We start from the raw sequence: 27,259 nt of genomic DNA on the forward strand, positions 1-27,259 counted from the left end.
TCAAGGTTCTATATAAACTTTAAACCGATTGAAAATAAAATCCTGTATACAAGAATGACATTTTACTATACTGGAAAAATCTGACTTCTAAAAGTCAAACGTCCTATTTAAATGATATTAACTTAGAATGGCAATATCAAAATTACAATTTAATTCTAAATAGCTGGGAACATGCAGGAATGGTCACTAGTACTTTTCAAACAATTGGCAAATATTCAAAATGCACGAAGTGTCAGCTGTTTCAACATTCCGTCATGCTTTAGAATAAAGTCAGTTAGACTTGACAGTGCCAGAGAAATAAGAATAATGCTTCATTGATTAATAAGATCAAGAGTAAATATTCTTGATAAAATACATGTCTGCATTTCATGCAATTTGCTGTTAGATATACATGTAAGTAGAAGAAATGTATTTTTCACATTAGTACACTGTCCACTTAAACCTCTCAGTAGGCTGACATGCAAAATTGGTCTTCAGAATGAACTGGGATCCAGACACCCACAAGTGTACTTTGCATTATAAAACTGCTCCTTCCAACAGTTAACGAGCCCAAATCATTTGCACTTCAAGAAGAACGGTTGAAATCAATGAATGCATTTTGCAGCAACTCTAACTAGGGATGCAGGATACAAGCATTGTAGCTACACTGAGACCTCTTTAACGACTGAGCGGAAATTTCAAGGTGACGTCATCACAAGAACGTATGCCATTTGGTACATCAAAAATTGGCATCACAGAACCATGTGGTGTATGTTATCGTCGGTGGAACAACAACAGTTAAGCAATGTGAGGTGATTGAAGTCAACCATGCATGACGTTGACCACGAATAAGGCACATGTTAGTGACAGACAGCAGTGTCAGCAAGGTCATGAATTGACGACCAAAATGGATGTCAGAATGATGTCACTATTGATGATGTCAGGTATGATTTATGATTTTGCTGTTTTCCACTTAGTCATTAAAGATCTCCATTGATTCGTCTCACCCCAATACTTACTCCCTCATGTATTCACCAAACTTAGCTTCATCGGTTGGTTCAAACTCTCGCCCACGCAGCTTCTCCTTCTCTTGAACTGAAAGAAATGCAGAATTTGATAAGGTTGTGCATGAGTTCTAGGGAAACTTGAGATGCTTTGAGATACTATTGGGTGTCATATTCATAACGTTTTGGATACAGGACGAGTTTTCTTGAGGTAAATGCAATCACTTCTGTATGCAAATCTACAACTTCAGCATCAATATCACCATGAGTATTTCATACTACTCACCAGGGTATTTTCCACCCCTGTTCCTCTTAAGGATACACACAACTATGAGAATGAGGAGAAGCAGGGCTATAGCGACCATCATTCCTATAAACCACCCAGCCTTCGCGACATTGCCTACAACTGCAGCTGGAAGGAAACAAGAGAATAATGGATTAAAGGGACAACTTCGGCGCGGGGTTTAGGTGCCCCTATAATACCCCTTTGGTGAGGATCCAAGAGGCATGCCCCCACTGGCACCCTGCTCATTTCAGTGTGATTGATTAATGATTCTAGCAATTGCTGCGAAGTAGCTTTGGACATGCCTAGCAAATTTCAGGGGTCTACGGTTACATTTTGCTCTACATTGCAGTTGAAGGAGTTTTTAGTGATACTGTTCGGAGAAGGGGTCCTGCTGGATGCCCCTTTCGTATCGAAAACGAAAATACATTTATAGCAGGCTGTCTTACCATATCCTGCAGTTGTCACCTCCTTGAGATCAGTGATGGCCTCTTGATTTCGGCCATTCGTAGTCATGATACGGACCTCATACCGAGTCCCAGGCTCCAACCCTGTTATATTGGACCACATTGTGTCCGTCACGGGAGGCTGCTTGGTCCATTCTACTTGGCCTAGAAAGAGATAAGAGCAAAGCTATGAATACTCTGGAATTTCCCAAGGTGTTCTTTAGAAAACTCAATGCATATTTTGACATGTTTAAAACCATGACAGAGCAAAGCAAGTGTTGACAATTTGTTCATTATCCACTTATCCACCATCATTAAAGCCAAACATCTTGCTCCACTATGCACCTCAGCCAAGCACACAGTATCTATATTTATTTTCACCTTGAAAGCAGCATTCTCTAGCTTACTCAGTTATTACAGTATCGTATTTGTTTGCATTGTTAGCGAGATGTACAGATCAGTTAGCTAGGCTACTGGTGAAATCAAAGGCTATGCAACCACTGACGTGACGGAGCCAAGAGCAAAGAAATGTGGAAATGTTGTCCTAGGTAGAGAAAGAGAAACTCCTTATGCAATATGTTAGCTTGATGTGACATTACATGTTACCACTGAGGCAGGACAGCAAAGACTACATATAAGAATATTTAGTCAACTTACCAGTTTTTCTATAATGTAAAACAAATGTTTCTCTCTGGCCGTCCACAGAGACAGGGACCCACGTTACATTCACAACAGTCTCACCAATGTTGGTGAAGGTAAAGTCTGGAGGAATGGGTGCTGTAATGGAAAATGGTAAAGGTTATAATAAAGTTGCTAATGTCATGGATGGTAATAATGTCTGACAGTATTGGAGCTGTAATGGAAAATGGTAAAGGTTATGATGATGATGCTGATGTCATGGTTAATGGTAATGTCTGGATGGAGGAATGGGAGATGTAATGGAAAATGGTAAAGGTTATGATGATGCTGCTGATGTCATGGTTAATGGTAATGTCTGGAGGAATGGGAGATGTAATGGAAAATGGTAAAGGTTGCAATGCAAGAAAATGAGAAGCTGCTTATGTCATGGTTAATGGTAATGTATGACAGTATTGGAGCTGTTATGGGAAATGATAATCAATTGGTGATACAAGAGAAAGGGAGATTTTTTATATGTAATCAGGAATGAAAGTGTGGTAATACTTGAAGCCATCAAAAATACAGCAATTAGATGTTATGTTACTTTCTCATACTGTTGTTTATGTATAAATGCTTTTGATCTTGTTTACCTGGGCAAATCAAGCAACCTCGTGAACTCAAGTATAAAACATGATCTGTGTTATGATTGGTGATAAACAGAAAAGACAAATTGGCTATCCTGAGTTATAATAATATCTAGAGGAATTCATTTGATCATCTCTTTTATGAACACTGTTGATGCATTACATTTGTTCATAGGAAGATCATTGGATGAACACCCGGTTACAAACCACACTGAAGTAAAGTCCCCAGCGAACAACATTATACATCATACCAGTCTTAAACATTATACATTAATTGACTAAGATATTTCATATTCACATGGAACCTTTAGATAACTCTATCCATACATAAATATAGCCCAAGCTATTGACTATCCTGCAAACAGCAGATGCAATGCAACAGTAAACACATGGGCAGAAAACGAGTCAAGAAATGATACGCCGTTTTAAAAAAGCATCAGTTTTCTTTGCACTTGTTCATGGTTCACAAACTGGGTTTAGAACCTGTACATGCACAAGGTGGCAACAAACACACAAGGTTGCTGAAGGTGTATGATGGCTTCTACATCTCGCCTGTGTGCCACTTAACCACTGGCTGAGTGAGTGGGAGGCCCAGGTGCAATACCCGACCAGTAATAGTATAGACTAAACTTAAGCAAAATATATTGCTTGTTTAATATAAATAAATGAGGTGCAGTTGTAAATATGTACGAGTTGGCTTTGACTGGCCCTGCTCTTGATACGGCTAAAATTCTCTTGAGTTTGATAACTCATGAGTTAAATCTCCCTAAGCAACAAACTGCATCAGATGTGCAAGAGAGATCAACGCATCACCCACTGATAATCCTAATCGCATCAAGACTTTCCATTTAACAATACGCCTCGCAGCTGATATGTGATCAATAATCTTAACAAGAGTAGATTGACGTCAATGTAGGATTCTATAGCACGTAATGTCTCCCATGTCGACAAAGTCTGCCAATGATGTTCTTTTGGTTTTTTTATTGTATAAGACTGTTCACCTGATCCCTGACAGACTGAGCCACTGTGACAGGCAACTGAGACTTCCATCTAAGGGAAAATGTATTAATGTATCATTTAACCCATGTCTTAGCCAAAACCCTACATGACCGCCCCCACCCCTCATATCAACAACTTCTATGAACCGAATGTTTTTCTTTACACTGTTTTCGAATGCTCCTTTTACTTGGTACCTAGGCCAACCTAGCCGTCTCAGTAAACACGTTCTAGGAGTACGTCAGAAAGGTCTCCTACTACAACCTAAAGATTCAGGATTTTGAGAAATATAGAGCCAACCCAATAAATCTCTCCTGTTCAGAAAAACCCTTTGAAGCCATTTGCCCTTGGGTTGAACTATATGGTGCGATTTGAGAGATGCTAAGTCAAGGGGGGAATAAATGTGAGATCTTACGTGGTTCAGTTACGCTCTGTGCTGTAATCTGCAAAATGGCTACCGCTACGGTGAATACAGTTAGTTCGGTAGCTAGCCAAGACATTTTGTAATAGACTGTCTGTCTCCGTCACGTCAAAATTACACTGTCAAGGCTTGACGATATCAAGAATACTCGTATCCACTAGGTATGGATTACTCCACTATCAAGTAATAATCAGTATCAGGCAAAATACTTCAAAATCACTGAGCTGTACTATAAAATGTAGAAACAAATCCTTCAAGAATTCAACAAGAAATTCCATAAAGCGTATGGTACTATCTTCAAAAGCTTGACAAAGGGTTGTTAAAAATACTACAACAACTTCAACCACTTGTTGTTATCACAATCATATATGCCAAATTGTCAGCCACAAGAATACTCCGGCCAGATAGCTCTCAACCAGTTGTCAGAATATTTAATCCTTAGTGGTGTACCGAACTCCAAGACTCCAGGCAAAATGCAGGTAAAAGCAGATGTGCCATCTGGGGAATGAATCCTCCCGAGCTATTACTAGGCGAAAGCTAAAACTCGCATAAAATGAAGTGTTTCACATCAGCTCTTCTTATATTTATCAGCTCAGTTAAGAACTTCGGTGAGATTCTTCTGTCGACAGTCGGGAAAAAATTAGTTTTTGTACTTCCAATCAATCAGTTAGAATCTGAAAGTTGCCAATGCAGAAATAGATGGAAATGTGGTGATCCCACCTTTGGAGTTGTGTACCAGAAGTATATGATTTGGTGCATCAAATTTACACAGTATCAGTCACCTGTCTCGGAGCACCTTTCTTTACATTTTGTACTCTAACACTTTTGACAATAGCATATATCCTGACATAAAGACCTGATCCAACTCCTTATTGGGATATACATGTATCCTATTGGTAAAAGAATATACGATAAGCCTCTGAAGTCACTATAAAGTCTATCATACTATCGTAAAGATGCCATTTGCACTGTCAGAACCTACGCATTCCCGCCTACAAGTTTCCAGGGCTCAACACCGAGCCCACATGTTACGTCAATGACAATATTCCCCCCTGAATTAACCCCCAGTAGCAAAAGTTCATAGATCTCAGTTACACTTTCCAATAGTTTTCCCGAGAACTGACCCTGGAAGTCCTGGCAGAAATACGGTCCAAATGTTGGGCAATCTTATCAAAAAGACAGAATACATTCTTTAATCTGAAGTCACACAGATTAGAGCTGCAGCACTATCAACAAGAATCCAGCGACGTCTCCAGCATAATATGTTCTAATCCCTCCTGATGAAACTCTATCCTCGGCATTGATTTTCCATGCAGCCGAGCTCTTCTTACTACATTTAGTTATCGTATAAAAGTGGGATGTTTACTCACGAACAAAGGATCGGGTACTGGTATCATTCCAAGGAAATAGCATTGGACACTTTAATGAACTGAATGACCATGTCTAGCAAAAAGCAGGCAAATACTTTACAGTCCAAAGATTGGTAATGCCGAGGTCATCAAATTCATAAATTTGACAAACTTTTTCCTCAAAATGACTGCAATGTCGCTTACTGCGTTCATGCACACACCCCTTCATATATTCTTCTAAGAAAATTATGTTCAACTTACGTCCCCAGACCTTAGTCTCCCCATCCGTTAATCTCTCATCTCCTTTTCCTTTGCTCGTGTGACCAGCGATATAAACCCTATATTTCTGTTTTGGTTCTAATCCGATGATTCTGTACTGACGTCTGTTTGGATTGTCGATGTAAGGCTCCGTCTGTCTTTCTGTCATTTCAAAACCTTTTACTGAAATTAGAAGACCATATTCATATCAGTTTGTATTCAAAAAAACATTCTGCAACTTCAAAAAAGAGGTAAAAAAATGGGCAGCTTTGACATGTTTGAGTAGTTTATATCATAGATAAACAAAAGAGATGCAGAAGGCAAACTGAACAGTCAGACAATTGGTTATTTACTTTCTGATGTTTCCATCTTTTGGCAGCAATGTAAACTGATGGAACTTACCCATGCTATAAGATATTTCATAGCCAATTATAACACCATTAGCTTCTTCTGGTCCCTCCCATTCAAGGTCCAAGGCTGTCGTATATTGGTTTACTACTTTGAAACTTTTGACTGGGCCAGGTGCTGCAAGATGAAAATAAAACACTGAATATCAGCAGTTTGATTTTTGTACTTGTAGGCCTAAACCCTAATTAACAGACTGTTCTATTTCTCCGTCACCCATCAAATAACTTGGGTGACAGGGCTCCAGAGAACACAACCACAACTCCATAGAGGTAATTTCTCTACAAAATGTCTAGTTGGACATCCTCATTTGAGCTACTGTCGGCATCCTCAGGCAGTCCCTGAGGAGAAGGCATCGTGCTCAAGAGATCAGAGTTTAAAAGTCTTAAGGAATATCTTAAAAACACACTTACTTCCCTCCTTTGTTCTAATCAATATAATATTACTCGGTGGACCGGCATATTTCTTGTTGATGACCCGGGCCTGGACTTCGACATCTGAGTAAGCTGGGAGGTCAGCTACTGTCCGCTTCATTTCTTTCCGGACAATCTGTCGTCGTCTACGCTGTGAAGACGGCTTGTTGATGATGATGTCGGTCTCTCGTCTCTTTTCATATCCTTCTTCTTTTCTCCAGTACTCAATCTGAAAAAGATGTGAAGCATTCTCACAAGTCTGTAGACATCTGTCTGTACATCGGAACATTGACGAAGAGCACCAAAGAGAAATATTGCAACAGAGGATTCTCTGTACGTGATTGCCTCGCCAGGTATGGTGGTTGTGTGTGCTTAAGAAAGACACTTTTTCAATCCACGTACCCTGTATCCGACAAAGAAGCCCTTGATAACCTCAACGCTAGAGTCCACTTCATACCACAAGAAGTTTGCTGTCTTGTCTGTGATGCTAGCTTCATCAACACGGAAGTTCTCCGGTGCTACTGTTGGTACTGTAAAACAAAAAGAACAGTACATGATATTGAAGTAAGATAACAGCCTGCATGATTTAATCTCAACCAACCAATCTGATTGTTATGGCACGAGCTACAGTTCCTCCAACCGGGATGCCGTCCATAATTCCCACTGGGATATTATTGGGATTGTAAAGTGCTTTGAAACAGTCCCAAGTCAATATAAAGCGCTATAGAAAAGCCACTATTTTCAATGTATCTTCTCCTTACCATCTTCGCCTGAATATCCATAGACAATAATCGTTGGTGCAGACGATATCTCAATAGCATTCCGTGTGTACATTTTGACCAGGTAGCGTTTATATGTCTGTTGACCCTCGATAATGATTTCTCGCTTGTTGTGATCGGATATTTCCTTTTTGCCGGAATATTTTTTGAGGTCATCTCGCTGGCAGTCCGGGTCCATGCATTCCCACTCGACCACGTATTCAAAGTTCTCTCCATTGTGTTCAATTTTATCCATAGGCTGAAATAGAAAGAAAGTTAAGTGTAAATGAAATCTTCTGCACATGTCCTTAGGTTAAAAAGCAACATTTCTTCTACATGTATGTGTGTCCCTTTAAAAAGACCTTTTGGAACTAGAGGCTACCAGTTTAAGGTTGTGCTGGCCCGGGGAGCCTGAGTGGGTCTGGTTGTTTGGGTATGCCTGAGACAGGTCTGAATATCTGGTCTTCAAATATCGAAATGAACATATTTCCATAACTTACTGTCCATGAGATCACCAGATTGGTTGGAGTTGTCCCCTCTACCATCACGTTGCCTGGGTTCTTATCAGGCCGTGCTGCAGCTGTCCGGCATACCTCAGCAGTATGTTGACTCGGCTCACTCGGGTCTATCTTATTCACTGCGATAACTTGGAATGTATAATTCACCCATGGGGACATCTTGAACTCCGACGACTCGACGGTTGCATCTGGTTCGAGGGCTACCCGCCATTTGTCTGGGGCGAACGTCGTGTTATAGCGGACAATGTATTTTTTTATGGGTGAGAAGTTGTCGCCGTTTGGTTCCCAGGATATGATGGCGACGTTCTCATCCTTTCGAGTGTAGCAGTCGACCTTGACATTCTTGGGTGGGTTGGGTTTATCTGGAGAAAAGATAACGAATTAATTTCAAAAGCTTTATTTTCAGAAAAGATGTTCTAATTCCAAATATTTTTTTCACTGGTTTTTTTTCTACTCAAAATGAAGCAACATCTCCAGTCCCAAAACTTTTTTGACTTTGACCATTTCTATGAAATTTTTTTTGTGAACTTTTTGACTTTCAAGATGAAAAAGTTCCTAAATCCAAATTTTATTTTCACTGGTTTTTTTTCTGCTGAAAAGAACCAAAATGATCAGTCCCAAACCTTTTTTGGCTTTGAAAAATTTTCAGAATTTTGAACTTATGAAAAAGTTCAACAATTATGGCCTAAAAAAACATGCATTTTGTCCCTGGATTTTCAACTTCACTAACGCGACCACCCCAGTAATGCGACCATTCAACCTTGATGGTCGTGTTACCGGGGTCCCACTGTACTTGCAAAAGTGAAGCCAATTAACTGACTTGTTAGAGGATAAGGATATGAATATTCATAGAATACGTTACTAAGGACACCAAAACAAACACGAAACTAGAGAAAAAGTGCCAACTAGGGCATGCATACCTTGGACTCGAACACGTGCACGTGCCTTGTCACTGTCCAATCCATTTGTTGCCACACACGTGTAAATCCCAGAGTCCGTCTTCTCCGCACGTGTTATCTCCAACACGTTATCTGAGAAACTTTTGAATATTCTCGGTTCAAGTTTATAGTCGATAAACTCCTCATCTTTCTTCCAATCGATTTCCACTTTCTCCTGTGGGTCTGTTTCCGCTTCGCATTTGAGTTTTATTGTATCCCCGACCCTAACGGCCTTGTGTGTAGGCTTTGTTGTAATCTTTGTGGGTTCTAGAGTGCAAAGCCATGCATATTCATGAGAAATATATAAATTATATCAAGAATCAATAAAGACTGGTCTTTATCAATTCTTGATTATATTGATTCATGTAATGATGATCAAATCCCTTAATTCAAGAAAATTGGGAAGATTGACAGCTATTCAAAGAGAGACATGCCCAATGAATGTCCTTTTCAAATTTCAAACCCTATTTTGGCTTGTGCACAAAATTATGGTATTTTGCTTTTGAAATATTTCATGATGTTTTGAATGAGTAATATTTTGTTACTTTAAGACTTTTTAGAGAGATATTAAACTTCTGAAACTATTCTATGTTCAATGAATAAAGAGGGGAATACACTGTCAACAGAAACACACTACTGTTTAAAATAGGTTTTCATGCCATTAAAACATTTGCAATCACACCTGATTCTATGTCATGAGATGTACAAGCTTGAAATTTGAAAAGGACTATATTGGACACCAATAATTGGATCAACAGTTCTTAATTGGTGGAAAATGTACTGAGATCTATGAAACTGAATTAAGAGAAATTAGCAATTTAATTCTAACTCAAAAGTAAATGCATTAACATTCTTGAATGAGATGCAATTTGTTATTACAATATAACACTGTCATTTCATTGTCGTAGGATTTGCCAGGATCGGGGGGAGTCCTTTTCAAAAATCAAATTTTATGTGAATATCCATGAGTAGATGATCGAGGTACTAAGCGAGGTTTCTGTATGCCTGCGACTGAAACATGATAGGGTGTTAAGTGGCTAGCCCAAGGATTCAGGGCATTAGGATGAAATAAACAGATTAACCCAAGTTTGAAGGCCTTTTCCAATCATTCAAAAATTTGAACAATTGACAAACTAGAGTTTGATGCTGCTTATCGAATTTGTTTTATCTCTATAAATGCAGCCATACTTACGCCTGATTTCTAACATGGCATCACCATTAAGTTGACCAAACTTATTCTTGGCCTCACATTCGTATTTTCCACCATCATCATTGGTTAACCCCTGAAAAAAGATAAGTGCAATCCACTACATGGATATTCTCTAAATTCTGACAACGCTGGAAGATATACTACACAGCACTGCTTCAATCAACTGCTGAAACTATATAGTGGACCATGCCACCATGGACTTCACTAACCAATGAGACTGCCAAGATTTCTGGTACAGACTACGGGAAAGGCTTTAGCGGTCTTTGAACCACTGTTCTAAAGTCTTCATGAAAAATACATTCAATAAGAGAAGAACAAAAAATTACAAACCTGGATTTCTAAATTTCCATCTTTGTAGAATTTATAATGTGACCCAGAAAGAACGACGCCATCTTTCACCCATTTGACCTTGGCCTTGGGCGCAGCATAGGTGCTACACGTTATATTCACAATCTGACCAACAGCGTGTTTCATCTTTTGGTCCGGCGGCGCCTTCCAGCTTGGTGGCTCGGCTGAAATACATCAACGTTTCGATAGTTTAATTGCGTCGGAGGAACTCAATGTCAAAGTTTTCAAATTTGATTACATTGGTGTCACACCTAGTTCGGAATCATGTGGGCCAATCAATTTAAGATTTAGATGGCAGAGAATGGTGGATGCTGGGCAATCCATATTTCTCTCAACTGGTCAGTCACCTTTACAATAACTTACCTAGGACATTCAGATATGCATTGGTATAGAGATAGCCATGGCTGTTGCTCGCGTTGCACTGGATCACCTGAGCATCGCTCTTTGTCAAATTGATATACGTAATGTTCCCTGGCAAGATGATACGACGGCTGTTGTCTTTCGCATCTGAAATTATGAAAATCCATCAGAATATTAGTACAAAAATCACATCTACTTTTTAATACAAAAACAAGTGACTTTCCTATTGTAATTAAAATTTGGATAGTGTTCTGTTACAAATTTGAGGATTACCTTTGTTACCTTGGTTTCAAAGGGAATCTGTCACAATTATCACATGGTGCTGTGCTCAATTCGACAAAAACAATTCTTGTGCATGCATACGACAGGTGATCAAGACAATGATGAAGAGGTGTGCACAGGAAAAGGGAAATCTTACCTCCCCAAGCTTAAATTTAAAGAAATAGGATAGGAAAAATGAAGCAGGGTTCAGTTGGTAAAGTAAGGAACAGCACAAAGCAAAGTTCAACAAGAGGCCCAAGGGCCTGGCGCTCAGAGTGCAATTGTTCTGCAAAATGAAAAACTAACCAAAAACAAAAAAATGAAAATTGTGAAAAATGATCTGAACTGAGGGATATAAAACTATTGGATATAAAACTATCATCGAAATTCATGAATATTAATTGACCTACTTTTGATTGGCTGACCATCAATGTACCATGTGACGTCAGGGGTAGGGGTGCCGCCCGCCTTGCAGACAAACGAGATGGATTCCTCCTCTGCCTTATCCTCGTTCTTAGGTTTGATAATCCAGTAGGGTTTTGCTGGAAAAGGAAAAAACATAACCAATATGAGGACAGTCTGCCTACTCCAAAGGTCTTATCATCATTCAACTTAAACAGATAAATCATGTGTCAGTTCACCTTTAAAGTTACAAGGTTAAGTTGTCTCACCACCTTTCCCAGGAAGACAGCAAGATGACAAAGTTCTTGAGTACGGGTGTCCTTGGATACTCAACCTGGATGCCTCAACTACTTACACTCAACTCTCAACTCAAAAGACTTCGTCTGACGGTTGACTTCCAAGCCGTTCTTTCCTTCGCACTGATATGTGCCCGCATCGTCGAACGTCACAGAGGAAAAGATGAGCTCCTGACCGAAGTGGTCGGTGTAGATATGGGGACTGTCTCCCATGGGTTTGTCAATACGCTTCCATGAGACATCTGGAGTGGGACTGGAAAAAGAGAGACACTGCTGATAACTACAACGTTAATACCATAGCTGAGGGGGAGCTTGGGCGCCCAGTAGGTTCTGTATTTGTGCAAAGGAAGTTAGGTGATGTGTCAGAATTCGAGTCACTCCTGATCAACGAGCAGTCCAAATTGGGCAGCATGCTTTGGTAGGTTTGGCAAATGCTTGAAAGAGACGCCAGGATGGGTTGGGCTGGAGGGAGATGATATTGTATGGCACTGTCAGAGAGGAGTAAAGCTGACACACACACTTATTGGAAGTCAGAGGAGCATTCATTGATAAGTCAATACATCATACTTTTCAATAAATTGCCCAAAGCTACCATCACACCAAGTGTTAACCATCTAGCCCTAGCAGTGACATATAAGCGGTGACGTATAAGCTCTCCAGAGGTGAGCTAAAAACTTACTATCCTGAGAATATACACTTCAGCTTGAAGAACTCGTCCCGGAGTGCAACAGGGCGATTCTCGGGAGTTGACCACATCAGGGCTGGTGCTCGCTTCGGGGCCGTTTCTGAAAAACAACACAACTTATCAATAACGTTTCATACTAGTAACATGCTTGAAACAGCTGCTATCACAGTGGTATGATATTATGTTTAATGGTTAATTCATTAGTGTTGAAATTTTCACCAATTTAAAGTCGTTTTTTTGGAAAACACAATAAAACTCACCTCCAACGACGTCAATCTCCGCATCCTCTCCCTGCACAAGCGTCCGCAAAAACGGATTATTGACGGTACACACGTACTTGCTCCCTGGCATTGACTCATCCGATTTTTGCACATTCACAAAATGAAGATTTCCAAGATCGTCCATGGTTATTCTATTATCCGTTTGAACTTGTCGGATTTTTTTATCCCTTCGAATGGTTGCCCAGAACACGTCCGGTTCTGGATATGTTTGTGGTGGCAAACAGCGGAGGGTGAGATGTGACCCTAACGCAACATGTTGACGGGTCGGCGATAATATACTCGGAAATTGCATCACACCTGCAAAAACAGTAATAGATAGATAGATAGATAGAATTAGCATTTCTATAGCGCCCCATATCACTGTCGCAATGTTCTGTGACGCTCCCCACCTAGTTTGAATCACACCCCGAAATAGTCTCGAAATAGAAATGTCTTTAGAGAACTTTTGAATGTGGCCAATGAGGTCTCTTGTCGCAGTGTGGCGTCCAAAGTGTTCCACATTTGGGGAGCAAGAATCTCGAATGCTCTCCCACCAAACGTTTTGAGTCTATATGTTGGCTGAGTTATAATATCCTGCGACCCTGATCTTAGTGGCCGGGTTGGCACGTAGGGAGTGATGAGGCTGCAAAGGTACCCGGGGGCTGTGCCATGTATCGCTCCGTAGACCAGGACCAACAACTTGTAAATCATTCTTTGCTCCACCGGCAGCCAGTGCAATTCCTTCAGGACAGGCGTGATGTGATCAGAGCGCCTAGTTCTGGTATTAGTATTTGTTAGTTATTGACAGGAGCAATCTTAACCAACATCTATTTCTACAAGCTGTTAGAGAAAGTTTAAAGTATAAATCTGCATGTTTCTTTCAAGTGAGAACTTGAAATCCTCAAGCAATAGCACTCTTTCAAAACAAAGTGTATGCCAATCACAAGGGTGGGAGTCTGTACTTTGTTTTCAAGAGAACATTGACTCTCACCTTTGAAACTGGCATTTCGCTTCATTTTGAAGGAGTCCTAATTGCTTTAGAATTTCGAGTTCAAGCCAAAATGCTGGTGCCTACATTCAACCCCAAGTAGCGTTATGAAAAAGCCTACTCACTTGCAGTTCTGAGTTGTGTTTTCTGAGTTGCAGCAGTACCATATTCATTGTAAGCAAAACACTGATAGAAGCCCTCATCCGTCTCCAAGGGGTTGCTGAAGATGATGGTACCCTTCTTCTGTTGCTGGCTGATTACGGTACCATCGATGACCAACTGTTCACCATCCTTCTCCCAGTAGAAACTGAAAAGGTCATGATATTAATAATTTGGCTAGTATTATAGGAATTGGGAAGATTTGAAAAAGATGCAAGTCTCTTTCTTATAAGGTTGGCATCATGGCATATAAGCTTTCTACAACTGTGGGTGATGCCAACATACTGATGGTACAGCTACCAGGACAAACATTCAATCAGGCAAGTGAAAAAAGATGACTCAAATCTCATGTTGTCCCCTCATAACATAGAATGGCACAAAGGTAAACAACAGAGCTAGTGATGATTGCACCATTTAATTGATGTGACCTCCTATCAACCGACCACCACCCCATCGTGACAAATGACCCTCGATGCCCATGACGATTAGACGTTTTCAGTAATAGTCTCACGTAATCAGCAAATAGCAGAATGCTAAATGAAATTGACATCATCACACCAGACCCATTAGCTTCAGGCACTCACTGCTGACAGATTGTTTTGTTTTTTTCCTTCTTTCGCATTTGCTCTGATCACTACAGTTTAGCTATCTTTTCAGTTAATGTCCACGTGACTCTTTAGCCAATTAGGGAGCGCAGTGGCATAGTTCTAAGAGTGTTGAACTCCTAACCGAGGTCATGGGTTTGAATCACTTCTGAGACACTTAGTTCTTTCCTGTTAGAGTTCAAAGGTTAAGAGTTAGCACTTAGTAACTGCTCCTCAATGTCCCCAAAAGATTCTTGGATAATAAAGTACTTTGAGCAAGGACTTGTCCATGGAAAGAATTGAAAAGTATATGCCAACTTGAGTCAGGCTTCCCACACATTTACTCTCTAGACTGACTCTGACTCACAACCTGAACAATTTCCTTACACAACTAGAGTTACCCGATACATCTGTTAATCTTAATCAAGACTGTGCAAACTTTTATCACTGATCACGTTTCAAGTCACCGAAGCTTTGACCATCGATTGAATCATCAAATGTATCCGCCCTGACCGCAGAGCTGGACAATCTAAATATTGACCAATGTCCATGCTGATGCAAGTGGATGTCGGCCACTGACCATAATGATGACAATACAAGAAGGACTGTCAGCTGGGTTAGACTTTATCAATGGTAAGGTAATCAAGGAAAAGGAAAAAGAACACCTGATCTTTACAAAGGTTGGAAGGTATCACAGCAACAAGAGGAGGCGTACAAATGACTTAATGATGTTAACTAGCAAGATGATTGGACATGTAATTGGCGCTAATGGCAAAGCCGCTCTATGAAACAAAACGAAGAAGTCACTTAAATGTGTTGTTCCAATCCAGCTCTTTCATCAAATCAACATTTGCTGATGCCAATCATGAGCTCCACAGACAGATTAGAAATTGTCCAAGTGATTCAATCGAGACAAGGGTAATGCGGCCTCCAATCAGACAAATGGTTCACAATAACATTAGCTGACATCAGCAGGTGATTTTTTCCATATTGATTGTTGATGAGAGAGTGCAACCTTGTAAAATGGTTCTAGCCTAAGACAATGAGAGTTGGGGACAGCAGACATTTTTATAGTGGGACATCCAGACAGGTACCCCTGCCCCTATTCTATGGCACTTGTTCTCCTTATCCTGATTAATTATCATGCTACAAGAGCCAGAATCATCTGCATCAAGAATTACCCCAAGACACCTGATAGTCCAAAACAATTCTGACAACCATTGGTCATGTTCTGTCTCCCAGCATCTTGTGTCATCTGATCAACGTAATCATTCATAAATGGAACCATATCCGCCTTGACCAGCTAACAACCTCCCACAGCACCAATCCATCTTATTAAGCCAATTATGGGTCTGATATGCGCAACCCTCAAGATGATAGGGGAGAGGAGTAATCATTGCCTACACGCTACAGCTCATGCGATGAGGGTTGACGGGTCCGAACAAATGAAGAAGGTAGGGTATTTCTTGAAGGAAGAATGGAGGAATTCTGATGAATGTTTCAATATCCTATGCAACCTTGTTTAGCAAAGACAAAAGAAAATACTGAAGGAAAATCATGTCAGATTGAAATTTCACCCAAACCACCCCCCACATTTTGTGTTGTTGATGATCAAGACGGACAAAATCCCAACTGAATAAGATGGCCATATCTGTATCGCAATTAATAACATTGGGGTGATAATACTGGGCAAAGTCATATATCACCCCAGTATATTAACTCACTTCATCAATCATGCGTTAAGAATGATGGTACTGTACTGGTCACAACTGACATAACCTTTGCTTTGCGTCAAGTCTATGCATCACTGATATGTCGATGTAGTCTCTGCATCATGTTATGTCTCATCACCTCAAATCCAAAAAGATGCCAGATTTGCACTTATCGTCATTGCCAAGTAGGTATTGCTAACAATACATGTACAGTACTGGTCATCAGTAATGTCCACAACAGAAGTGGTTGACTGCGGACGCTCATACATACCGTGGGTCGGGATCTGCTTTTGCATCGCAGGGTAACAGAAGTCTGTCTCCCTGTTTGAAGGGCACCATTTGGTCTGGCTGTTCCAATATGTCTGGAGGTTTTGTAACTGGAAGATATAACAGAACACAGGATGTATTATGTGACTTATCTGTGAAAAATGCCAAAGTAACACATTGACCGAAACATCAAGCCAATATTTTAAAGGGAACATCTAATTTATGCAACTTATCTTGAACTGCAAACTTCTTGTGCAATGCGCAAACATTTTTGCAAACAAACATGCTCTGTGTAGAAGAGAAAAAAAGTCCCAGAAAAAACACCAGCTGCTAGGCCTGACAGTACCTTTGCACTCAGATATAAATCTACATATTTCAGTGGGATGAGCTTATTGGCTTTTGACAAATAGAATTACTAGGGCATCTACGTGTACACACATGATGGTTGAAAGGACAAATTCACAATAAGAGAGGCATATTTTAAACGATTGGACCTTGAATAGAATTTGCACCAAAAAAGCACAAAAACACATTTAGTTAGTGAGATTTAAGAAGCAGAGCGAAATGGTTAATTTCAACCTCTTTAACATGTTTACAGAGTATGAGGTGTTTATCCTTCGTCTACAATGTCATTTTTTATCAGCACACGGATTCATTCTAAGGATCTGAAACACACTGAGCAGTCTCCTGATGATCACAACAATGTGATGTCAAATTACTCATCGAACAAGGGAGTGGGGGCAGTAAAACTTAATTTCTCAACAGTTTCTACATCAGATATTCATCTCCCAGTGCCAACTGGTACTGCAAATTGTATTGGGTGATTCTGGGAGTGACGGCTTGACTCAGTTCACCCACACAGAAACAATCAACACTACCAAACACCTAGAATCCTAAGGCTAAACCATTTCCCATGCATCCACATAGAATCTAACCATCGATACCAAAACCTTGTGAAATTTAAAGAATTTAAAAACGCTGAACCCTTTTTCTATGCTACACCATGCTATCTTCACAACAGTACATTTCACCCATAGAAACTCACTAGACCCTACGATGTGCAACAAACATGCACCACTGCATCAAAAAACTTGCTGGGAAATATCAACTATCTATAACTACAGAGAATTCATCAAAAATATCTAATGGGTGTAACTCGGAAGTGAGGACCATCTACGACAGCATGGGAGTCAAAAAGCTGGAAAAAGGGTTTCACATTTCCTAGACATCTGCCTTCATTTACAAAATATAAGCTTAAATTGAAATTGATAACTTATAGAGGAGACCCTGTTGAGTGTCAACAGTATTGTTGTCAAACACCTTCTGTATAATACTTTCAATCTTTTTGGGTGGAGTGCTCATAACTGATCAAATGGATTTGTGTTATAATACTTTCAATCTTTTTGGATGGAGTGCTCATAACTGATCAAATGGATTTGTGTTATAATACTTTCAATCTTTTTGGATGGAGTGCTCATAACTGATCAAATGGATTTGTGTTATACAGATGTGGTTAGGATAAGAAAAGTCATAAAACAAAAACAACACCGAAAAGGAAAAAACAATAGGAGTGAGACGTTTCCAGAGTTTCTGCATTGTTTTGGTGAAATACTGAACTCTGGAAATGTCTAAACCTATCGGACTCAATTTTCACCATAATCATGTATAAACATATGAATAAAAAGAAAATAATGTACAGGTTTTGGGCTATTCTGCAGCTAAATTGTTTACTTTTGCTGGCCCAAAAAATTGTCTTTGAGTTTACCCAGTAACATATTTGCAAAATAGATGAACATATTTTTTTACATATTCTTTTGAATAGACAGGTGAATAGCAGAGGTTTTGCGTGGGAAGTCAGGTATCTTAGCAAGGATATTGGGATCAGGGTGTGTCAAGGATAGCCTAAAATCTGTGGTCAACCCTTCAAAGACTAACAGTAAATCTTATCAACCCAGAAAAATCATAAATATAACTAAATTAACAGAAGCTAATGTATTAATCTGCAGTCCTGGTCATAAGCAATATACAAAATGTATGCTGTATGCTACCAGATTTTTGAAGCTATGACCACAATATTTGTGGATGTTGTATGTAACAATCACAAAGCAAGTGCCCATAGATATTGGTTCTGACCAGAACTGTAAACTGTAGGTCGTTAATCCACATACAGTGGAACCCCGGTCGGCGACCTACCCGGTAAGGCGACAGCCCCGCTATGATGACCAAAAATTGCCGGTCCCGAACGGTTTCCTCCGTACCATTACAAGGCAATTTTTCAAAACTTTGAACTTATGAAAGGATTAGGGTTAGAAAAATCTTTTATGTACAAAAAATTTTTTCCCTTTTTTTTTGCTCAAAATGAACCAACATCACCAAAAACTTCAGTCACAAAAATTTTTTGATTTTGAAAATTTTGAAATTTTCAACTGACTGAGTGATGATAAAATTTCTAAGTACAAACATTTTTTTCACTTTTTTTGCTCAAAATGAACCAACATCACCAAAAACTTCAGTCCCGAAAAATTTTTGATTTTGAAAATTTTGAAAAATTTTCAACTGACTGAGTGATGAAAAAATGTCTACAGCTGCTTTGAAACAGATTATCTTATCTTGATCTGATAAATACACCAGCTAAATGATAAGTTTTCCATTAATTTTGTATTGAGAGTGTCCATATTTGTACTGACTATAATGATGGACCGGTCCCTAACTCAACCTTAGCCTTGAAAGGGTTAATGAAAGTTGTAAAAAATGTCCGTAAATAACATGCAGTCACTTACTGCTGCCAAACTTATCCTTGTAAACACCTTGAAGAAACCACACTAACATTAGCTAATGTGGGAACAGGTTTTGCACAAACATGGCAAAAGCTACGGCCAAACTTGTGTTATTAGCAAATGGGCATTACTTCTGTTCATGATGAAGCAAAAAGTCTTGCGAATTACTCTTGGCCATCAGAACAGAATGCTTAGAAGTTCATGTGGAAGAAATCATGCTTTAGACGGCCAATGCGCTTTGCTGTGTTTTACAAATTCAGAGAATCAAGAAGAGGGTACAGATGTTGAAGATGCCACACTTGTCTGCAATACTTGTCACATTAGATGATGATATCGGTCTAATAATAATGGTAAAGGCTCAGCTTCTTGAAAATATCAGTTTCGCTGAAAGCCGGAAGGTGTCGACACATAGTCATCGAATCCACGGCAATCACCACGCGACAGACCTAATCAATACCAACTCCACATCGACAATCAAGAGAGCATGGAATCATTGAAAGGGTTATTGAGGGCCGGGAGTTCACAAATAATGTACTTCTATAGACATGTCATCGATTTCTAGAGACCAACAATTATACTCGGTTATCAATTTATCAATCTCTAAAGACCATCATTGTACTCGGTTGGTTTCATCATTATTTTCTGTCTGTTTTGGCGCCGGTTTGACTTGCACCGTTTTAACGGAGTCTGAACTTATCGATCCGCTCAGCATCGACAGAAGCAATTAATTATTTAAATAATTAATATTAATTATGATTGACGATATGTCAAATGAATTGACATAGCGAGCTGGACAGGAAATTTCACGGTTAAGTCAAATATTGAATGTGTTTATTGAAAAAAACTGCATTAGTAGCGTATTGAAAGCGTCCGTACTCACTTGGATTGCAGAAATTTTCAAAAAGTAACTGAATAGCTACTGTGCATGAAAATAATGTGCGGAATATTATACACCAAATATTTGTACCTAAAGTAATGTAAGCTTAATTTGTCATATTTGTGCAAAAACTGTAGGATTGAACGGATCGAATAATGTAGTCTGTTTCTGACCAGTTTTTCAAGGGTTCCCTACTTGTAATTCTCATCCACATCTGCATATATAAGGACAGGGAAAATTTAAGGACGCAAAAATTCGCTGGTTTACAGTAAATGCCTTGGCCAGAAACAAACCATATTATTTTTCATCTTCAATCAAACAGAATGAAACATGAGCAGGCATCAGATAATACAAAAGAAAATAACAAGATAATACTGTAAACCCTAATATATTCGCGGCCAATTTATTTCACTTTTTTGTGAAATTGAAACTTTTGCGTACTTTTAATATAGCGTTTCGAACAACGTAACAGTAATTGCACTAAGATTCTCTTTTCACAGCCAGGTATCTTTGCAAATACCTGTAGACGTGAAAATAAAAGGCAATGAATATTTTCGGGTTTAAAGTATATCACAAAAGGCAAGATGCATGATAAATGTGACACCTGAAACAAAATATTCTCATCCATAAATGGCATTATGAACTTGTCAATCAAATGTGAAAATATGATGCATTTGAGGTATAAATAGATCGGGTCAATGGGATACAGCATGCAGAAAGAAATGCTGATTTGAAGAGATGGGTGCACTGGAGAAAACCACCCCAAAACCCCCAAAACCAACCAGCCAAGAACTTATAGTCTCCTTTGCTTCGCATTTGGATTACGTCTAAGATCTCTCTGTCCAATATACTATGATTTATAGAAAGTGATGTTGCACTGCAAACTTTTAACAGCCCCCTCATGACTGACAATAGGATGCAGCGGGATTTGTTGATGAGCAGGCCATTTGTCATCAATGGCTACAGATAAACAACGGTAGACTGCTGATGGAAGTTTGTAATGTCCCAATGCAATTAACCCATGCAAGTAATCCACCATGGAACAAGTTCTTCAGAAAACCTGGCCTACTCATTCTTACTTTCATTATCCACTGACCTTTTCAGAATGACTTTTAGGAATTCGGAACCACACCCAAAATAGCTAAAGCCTCTGACGTTTGATTTGAAAAGGTTTTGATAGTCTTATGATCAATATATACAAAGCAAACACCATGAAAAGTCAAATGCTTTAAAATGTGCTCAATTATATGTCATATAAGCACAGATCGCTGACAGAATCGACCACATTTTTCGATCACAAGGTGATCATACAGACATTAATACTGGGTGTCAACAAAAAATCCATACATTTCAAGATCAGAACGTACACTATTGACAGAATCGGCAGATCTGACTTTGAAATTGACGTCCCCTGTGTGCTACCACATCATTACTCTGTCAATAGTGGTTAGGAAAATCATTTTTTGATAAATTAAATCTATTTCATCAAGTGATAAGGTGTCATGTGTGTGATATCTGCATTGCTGACATATGTCACTTTCCATGACAGCCAATATTACAGTTTCAGGTTGATTTCTCTCAAGCGCCCCTGATAAAAACTTCGCTCACCAGCGATTCCTGTCACAGGCAAGGCGATGACTGCCAAAAACAAATGATTTTTGTTGCATGCGATCGCCACTGAAGTCAAGTGACTTGAAAAGATCACAAATTCCCGAGGTGGAACTGCACTCACCACGTTTTGACAATGAAGCAGTGAGGGAACACTACACCAAAGACCATAACCCCTCATGACCTTATTTTAACTTCGACCAATCACTTTCCCTTAAGCTCTGTACACACTGACAACATTTTGGGAAACATGTTGGCCAACATGTTGTCCAGGTGCGATGTTATCGAAAATGTTGGCAGTGTGTACAGTTCGGAAACATTCGGAAACATTCGGTAACATGTTGGCCAAATGTTGCTCAAATGTTGTCGAAATAATACAAAATCAATTTTGTTGCCGAGATGCTAATGATGTTGTCGAGTTTTATCCAATCAGAAATAGGCCACAAATCACATGATCTACCTTAAGCCATGTGATGTAGTCAAAATGGCAGCCTCAAGCAAGGAATGGTTACTGAGTGAAGTTGAACAACTTATTGCAGTATGGGAAAGTTGTGCCTGTTTATGGGATGTAACATCCAGGGAATATAAAGAACAAGAACAAAAAGAAAGCTGCTATTCTAGAAATAGCTACAAAATTTGCCCCATGCTGGTGTCTCATATAAATCCATGGTCTTGTCCACACTCTTTTCTCATCTTTACGTCTTCTTCGCCGTCTTTCAATCAGGATACGTAAAATTATGGCAGAGCCACCGACAATACATCTTCTTCTCTTGGAATCTTCCATTGTTTATGAATTTCCCTCAAAAACATTCCCTCAAAAATCCTCATTTCTCGGAAACATTCGACAACAAGTTGCCCAACATGTTGTCGAATGTTGTCATGTGTATACAGGGCCAAATTTTCGATAACATCGCACCTGGACAACATGTTGGCCAACATGTTGTCCAGGTGCGATGTTATCGAAAATGTTGGCAGTGTGTACAGTTCGGAAACATTCGGTAACATGTTGGCCAAATGTTGCTCAAATGTTGTCGAAATAATACAAAATCAATTTTGTTGCCGAGATGCTAATGATGTTGTCGAGTTTTATCCAATCAGAAATAGGCCACAAATCACATGATCTACCTTAAGCCATGTGATGTAGTCAAAATGGCAGCCTCAAGCAAGGAATGGTTACTGAGTGAAGTTGAACAACTTATTGCAGTATGAGAAAGTTGTGCCTGTTTATGGGATGTAACATCCAGGGAATATAAAGACAAGAACAAAAAGAAAGCTGCTATTCTAGAAATAGCTACAAAATTTGCCCCATGCTGGTGTCTCATATAAATCCATGGTCTTGTCCACACTCTTTTCTCATCTTTACGTCTTCTTCGCCGTCTTTCAATCAGGATACGTAAAATTATGGCAGAGCCACCGACAATACATCTTCTTCTCTTGGAATCTTCCATTGTTTATGAATTTCCCTCAAAAATCCTCATTTCTCGGAAACATTCGACAACAAGTTGCCCAACATGTTGTCGAATGTTGTCATGTGTATACAGGGCAAAATTTTCGATAACATCGCACCTGGACAACATGTTGGCCAACATGTTTCCCAAAATGTTGTCAGTGTGTACAGAGCTTTAAGTGAGAGGCACATTCGTCAATTCGCTGATTGTCTTCTCACTAGTGATGGCCAAACATATACGTAAATAAATCACCATCAGGTGTTCAAAACTCCCACGAGGTCCCACAGATATCCCGTTGCCATGGAAACACTTTGGTCCAACCATCAGGGTTCTTGAGATTTCGCCAAGGTGACCTGAAGTGAATGACTCAAGGAAGACTAAAGATCTGGTGTCTATATCAACCTTAGAGTGACATAAAAGCCAAACCTTTTATACACATAGATGTACAGGAGAGCTTGGTTGGTGCTTGGTAAGATTACAACTGACACTCATGCCATAATGAAAGAAAAATGCATCAAATCGACTAATGCATCAATACCGTCAAGTTGTCTGTAAGTCCTAATGCTATAAACCAATTTCAGCTTGTCAGACTTAGAGTATCGGCGTCTATTTTGAAAGTGTTAATCCGCTGCTCGGCCAGGTCATCAATAAGGATGGAGAGAAGCCAAGACGATGGCGGAATGACATGTTTTATTCATTAGGCAAATTCCTGGTAGTGGCAAGAGTTGAGGTGAGATGGGACAGCAGGCTGGCAATTGTGGTAATCATCTGTCTGCCCTTGGGTCAGTATAGCTGCAGTCTGGACCTGGGTAATATCAAACCTTTTTCTCATTTCAATCTTCTTAACCATTGCCAACAACTTGGAAAAAGAGCGGACTAGAGAATAGCTTCAATTCCATAGACATCCGAACCCAGACCACGCAATGTACCGATAGGTTACCATTCTGACCTTCAACTATCATAGCATGCAAGACACCAGCAGTAATCATTAAGCTATTAGCAGCATCATTATGGTTCAACTGGATATTTTGTTTCCAAAGAGAATTCACTCTAAACCTCAGTACTGCGGAAACATCTTGAGTTAAATCTCAACTGACTTATGGTTTGGGGAATTCAGCCAACACAGCGTTATCTAGTCAAATGAAACAACAAGTGGGGTGGGCTACACTAAGAAGTTACCCTACGTCAATTGAGGTGTATAACAGCTGACCAAGACTTTTCCAACAGCATATTCCATACTCGCCCCCAATGGGACTCAGTTACTCAGCACAGTGAAAGAAAGCAATGGAAGCCAACCTTAACTGACATGGTCACTTAAGTTTTTTGTTTCCCACTAATTGCGCGATGAGAGGAGATAATGACTCAAAAAGTGCACAAGGTCAATTGTGCGGAAGCTCCTAACTATGCTCATTTTCACGCCGTTCTGGCCAACACTTGTAACGACCTGTCCCAAGGTGTTTCATATGCTGGACGCCAGTCGTCATTAGTCAGATCATCTTGCACCATTTCTGCTCTGAATATTTGATGAGAGTTGGCCATCTTGGGTAATACAATCCAAGCTTTACTCCTAGAGGTTCTTCCGTAATGGACCGTTTGGCAAGGCTGCCAATAATATATCAACGGAATCCATTCTGGCAGGAAGGCTATTGAGGAGGAGATACTTAATACAAAGGTGTCAGACCGAATCAGTAGGAAAATCATTCTGATTTTCTATGTTCAGAAGTAGTTTCAGGGGCAATGTGGTCTTAGTAGATGTATAGTTAAGTTGTTTGGCTCATGATGTGAACATCAGGTATACTTAATGTAGCACCAACTAACACTGAATTCCACCAGCATCACTGGTGTCAGCTTTACCAGAGTGAGGTACCAACTAACACCATCTTCGACCAGCATCATCGGTGTTAGTGCAGCACTGATTCTATTACTTAATTCAATAAGAAGTGGACAGATTCCTTCCTTCCTTCCGTTATAGTAATGGACTTGTGAGGAAGGAAATGGTTGATGCTGTTTGTTGTTAGAGGAAGTCAACAAGGAATACATTATCAATCAATTATTGACAACTAACTGTAAAAGCGTGAAATGTTGAAAGTTGGCAAATTTCCACATCTGCTGTGAAGCTAAAATTTAAGTTTTTCATCCTAAGCCAGACTTTAATCAAGTAGGGCCTGGGTAACTCTCGAAAGCTTGCTGACATCATAAGCTACTTATAAGCCGTACTCGCCGGTCAATACCGGGAAGCAGAAACTCACAATTGTATGAATTGGGAAATCTAACTTCGAAATTCAAACCCAGAACTTTGTAACCGCTGCAAAACTCTCCATCATTAACACTTTTACAATACAAGTTCATTCAGCTTGGAAATGGTGTCTAGTTTACAAATGTCATTTGCACCACCTTTATGACAACCAAACTCAATTCAGTTTTTCAAGCCCACTTCTAACACAAGTTCAACAATTCATTATGGTAAAGGTTTTCCTTAAAAGACCATTTTCAATACACACTTAATATAATGAGTGTAGCTCATCATTTATGCATAACTGCAAACCAATTACATATTCATTTTCATTTTAGTGATGGAAGGGAAGAATTATAATTGGAATCAACAATACTGGGGCTTAAAGAACTGATATCCAACACTGTGATAGTGGACCTAAAACGTAGGCCAAAACAAAAACAAAGGCGAGCCCATGCCGAGGAATTTTGACAGTGATTAATGTTTTGAATGTTTTGATAGGAAATCTACCAATTGACACTTGGTTAATCATTTCCCCATTCTGTGTGTTAAGAAAACAAATCCGCAGTTTCTACTGACCATTACCAAATTAATCAAATTCTTAACAAAGACACAGGATGTTGACACGATGAATAATTGAATGATGATTAACTGTTTTCGCCCAATCAAAACATTCGCTAATTATGCGACCTCCCGAGATATATTACCCATAGTCCTAAGGTCATTAAACAGCTGTTTGAGCAAATCGGTGAATAATCGTTGATAACATCCTTTGAATTTTTGTTGCAGAGAGAATCAATTAGCAAATTTGGCTATTCGTTCATCTAAAAGAACCAAGTGTTCTGTTTGCTAGCATTGATGGTGTATCACCGGCCATGGAAATCAAAGTCCAAATATTTTTTTCACTGTTTTTTTTTTCTACTCAAAATGAAGCAACATCATCAGTCCCAAAACTTTTTTGACCTTGAAAATTTTTGTGAAATTTTTTTTTTTTAACTGACGATGAAAAAATTGAACTGAAGATAAAAAAATTTCTAAATCGAAATAGGACAAAATGACACAATTTGAAATTTTTCGGTCAAAATCATGGTCAAAAACACATTTTTGGTGACGTCCATCTCTGCTCCTGCAACCTGTGATATGAAATAAATATGGTTACTTCATTCTCTATAAAACATATTCAGATTTAGTAACATTGTGTTGTATACACCTAGAAAAATTCTCAGCTGACTCACCTGCTAACGCTGAGCACCATATGCACATGAAAATGCTGAGTGTCTTTCGTATTGATGGTAACATGGTTGATGCTGTACACTACTCCTGTAATGAGAAGACAAGAGAATCTTTTAGATATTGTTGAAAGAAAACGTCATGGCCAAATGAGATAAAGCATAATGCCAACCCTCCCCCCTCCATTCCCATATGGAGTCATGGAATCGTGACTTCCCAACCATCAAGTCAGACTTATTCCCAATAAATAGGAAGAAGTAAGTTGCTGACTTCCTCCATGGGTTCCTCCTATATTGGTATATGAAAATGATAAACGCTAGGGTCATATACATATACCTCCGACAATCAACATCTTAAAACTATCTGTTCTTAGACCATCCCTAATAGACCTCAAGTTATCCATCAGGCAACCCTGTCTGAACCATGCCATACCCAATTCATATTTTTCCATCCTGACAACACCAGTATTGATTTTTGTGTCGGGAAGAAGATGAGATGATAACAATGCTTTGAACCTGGCTTAT

The 27,259-nt window shown here is 39.4% G+C and overlaps 1 protein-coding gene across 6 annotated transcripts in view; it reads right to left on the minus strand.

Annotated features, from left to right (window-relative positions):
• The window catches only part of LOC135490687 (neuroglian-like), an 81,107-nt gene that overhangs the window by 6,128 nt on the left and 47,720 nt on the right, over positions 1–27,259 (minus strand). For 4 of the 6 annotated variants that reach the window (XM_064776031.1, XM_064776029.1, XM_064776028.1 and 1 more), the window contains exons 2-23: positions 26,741–26,825; positions 19,343–19,369; positions 16,567–16,672; positions 13,966–14,147; positions 12,853–13,170; positions 12,587–12,692; positions 11,967–12,160; positions 11,620–11,751; positions 10,952–11,095; positions 10,571–10,752; positions 10,223–10,313; positions 9,013–9,297; positions 8,075–8,454; positions 7,578–7,833; positions 7,219–7,346; positions 6,817–7,045; positions 6,401–6,523; positions 6,002–6,181; positions 2,370–2,489; positions 1,716–1,877; positions 1,270–1,395; positions 999–1,074 (exon numbers count right to left, since the gene is read on the minus strand). In XM_064776031.1, coding sequence (XP_064632101.1) covers positions 999–1,074; positions 1,270–1,395; positions 1,716–1,877; positions 2,370–2,489; positions 6,002–6,181; positions 6,401–6,523; positions 6,817–7,045; positions 7,219–7,346; positions 7,578–7,833; positions 8,075–8,454; positions 9,013–9,297; positions 10,223–10,313; positions 10,571–10,752; positions 10,952–11,095; positions 11,620–11,751; positions 11,967–12,160; positions 12,587–12,692; positions 12,853–13,170; positions 13,966–14,147; positions 16,567–16,672; positions 19,343–19,369; positions 26,741–26,804 — 3,611 coding nt within the window. In that variant the 5' untranslated portion in view covers positions 26,805–26,825. The remainder of the gene's footprint in view (positions 1–998; positions 1,075–1,269; positions 1,396–1,715; positions 1,878–2,369; positions 2,490–6,001; positions 6,182–6,400; positions 6,524–6,816; positions 7,046–7,218; positions 7,347–7,577; positions 7,834–8,074; positions 8,455–9,012; positions 9,298–10,222; positions 10,314–10,570; positions 10,753–10,951; positions 11,096–11,619; positions 11,752–11,966; positions 12,161–12,586; positions 12,693–12,852; positions 13,171–13,965; positions 14,148–16,566; positions 16,673–19,342; positions 19,370–26,740; positions 26,826–27,259) is intronic. The other 2 variants (XM_064776033.1, XM_064776032.1) reach the window with 1 other exon arrangement.

This window comes from Lineus longissimus, chromosome 7 (genome assembly GCF_910592395.1).
Source record: "Lineus longissimus chromosome 7, tnLinLong1.2, whole genome shotgun sequence".
Classification (NCBI taxonomy): Eukaryota; Metazoa; Nemertea; class Pilidiophora; order Heteronemertea; family Lineidae; genus Lineus; species Lineus longissimus.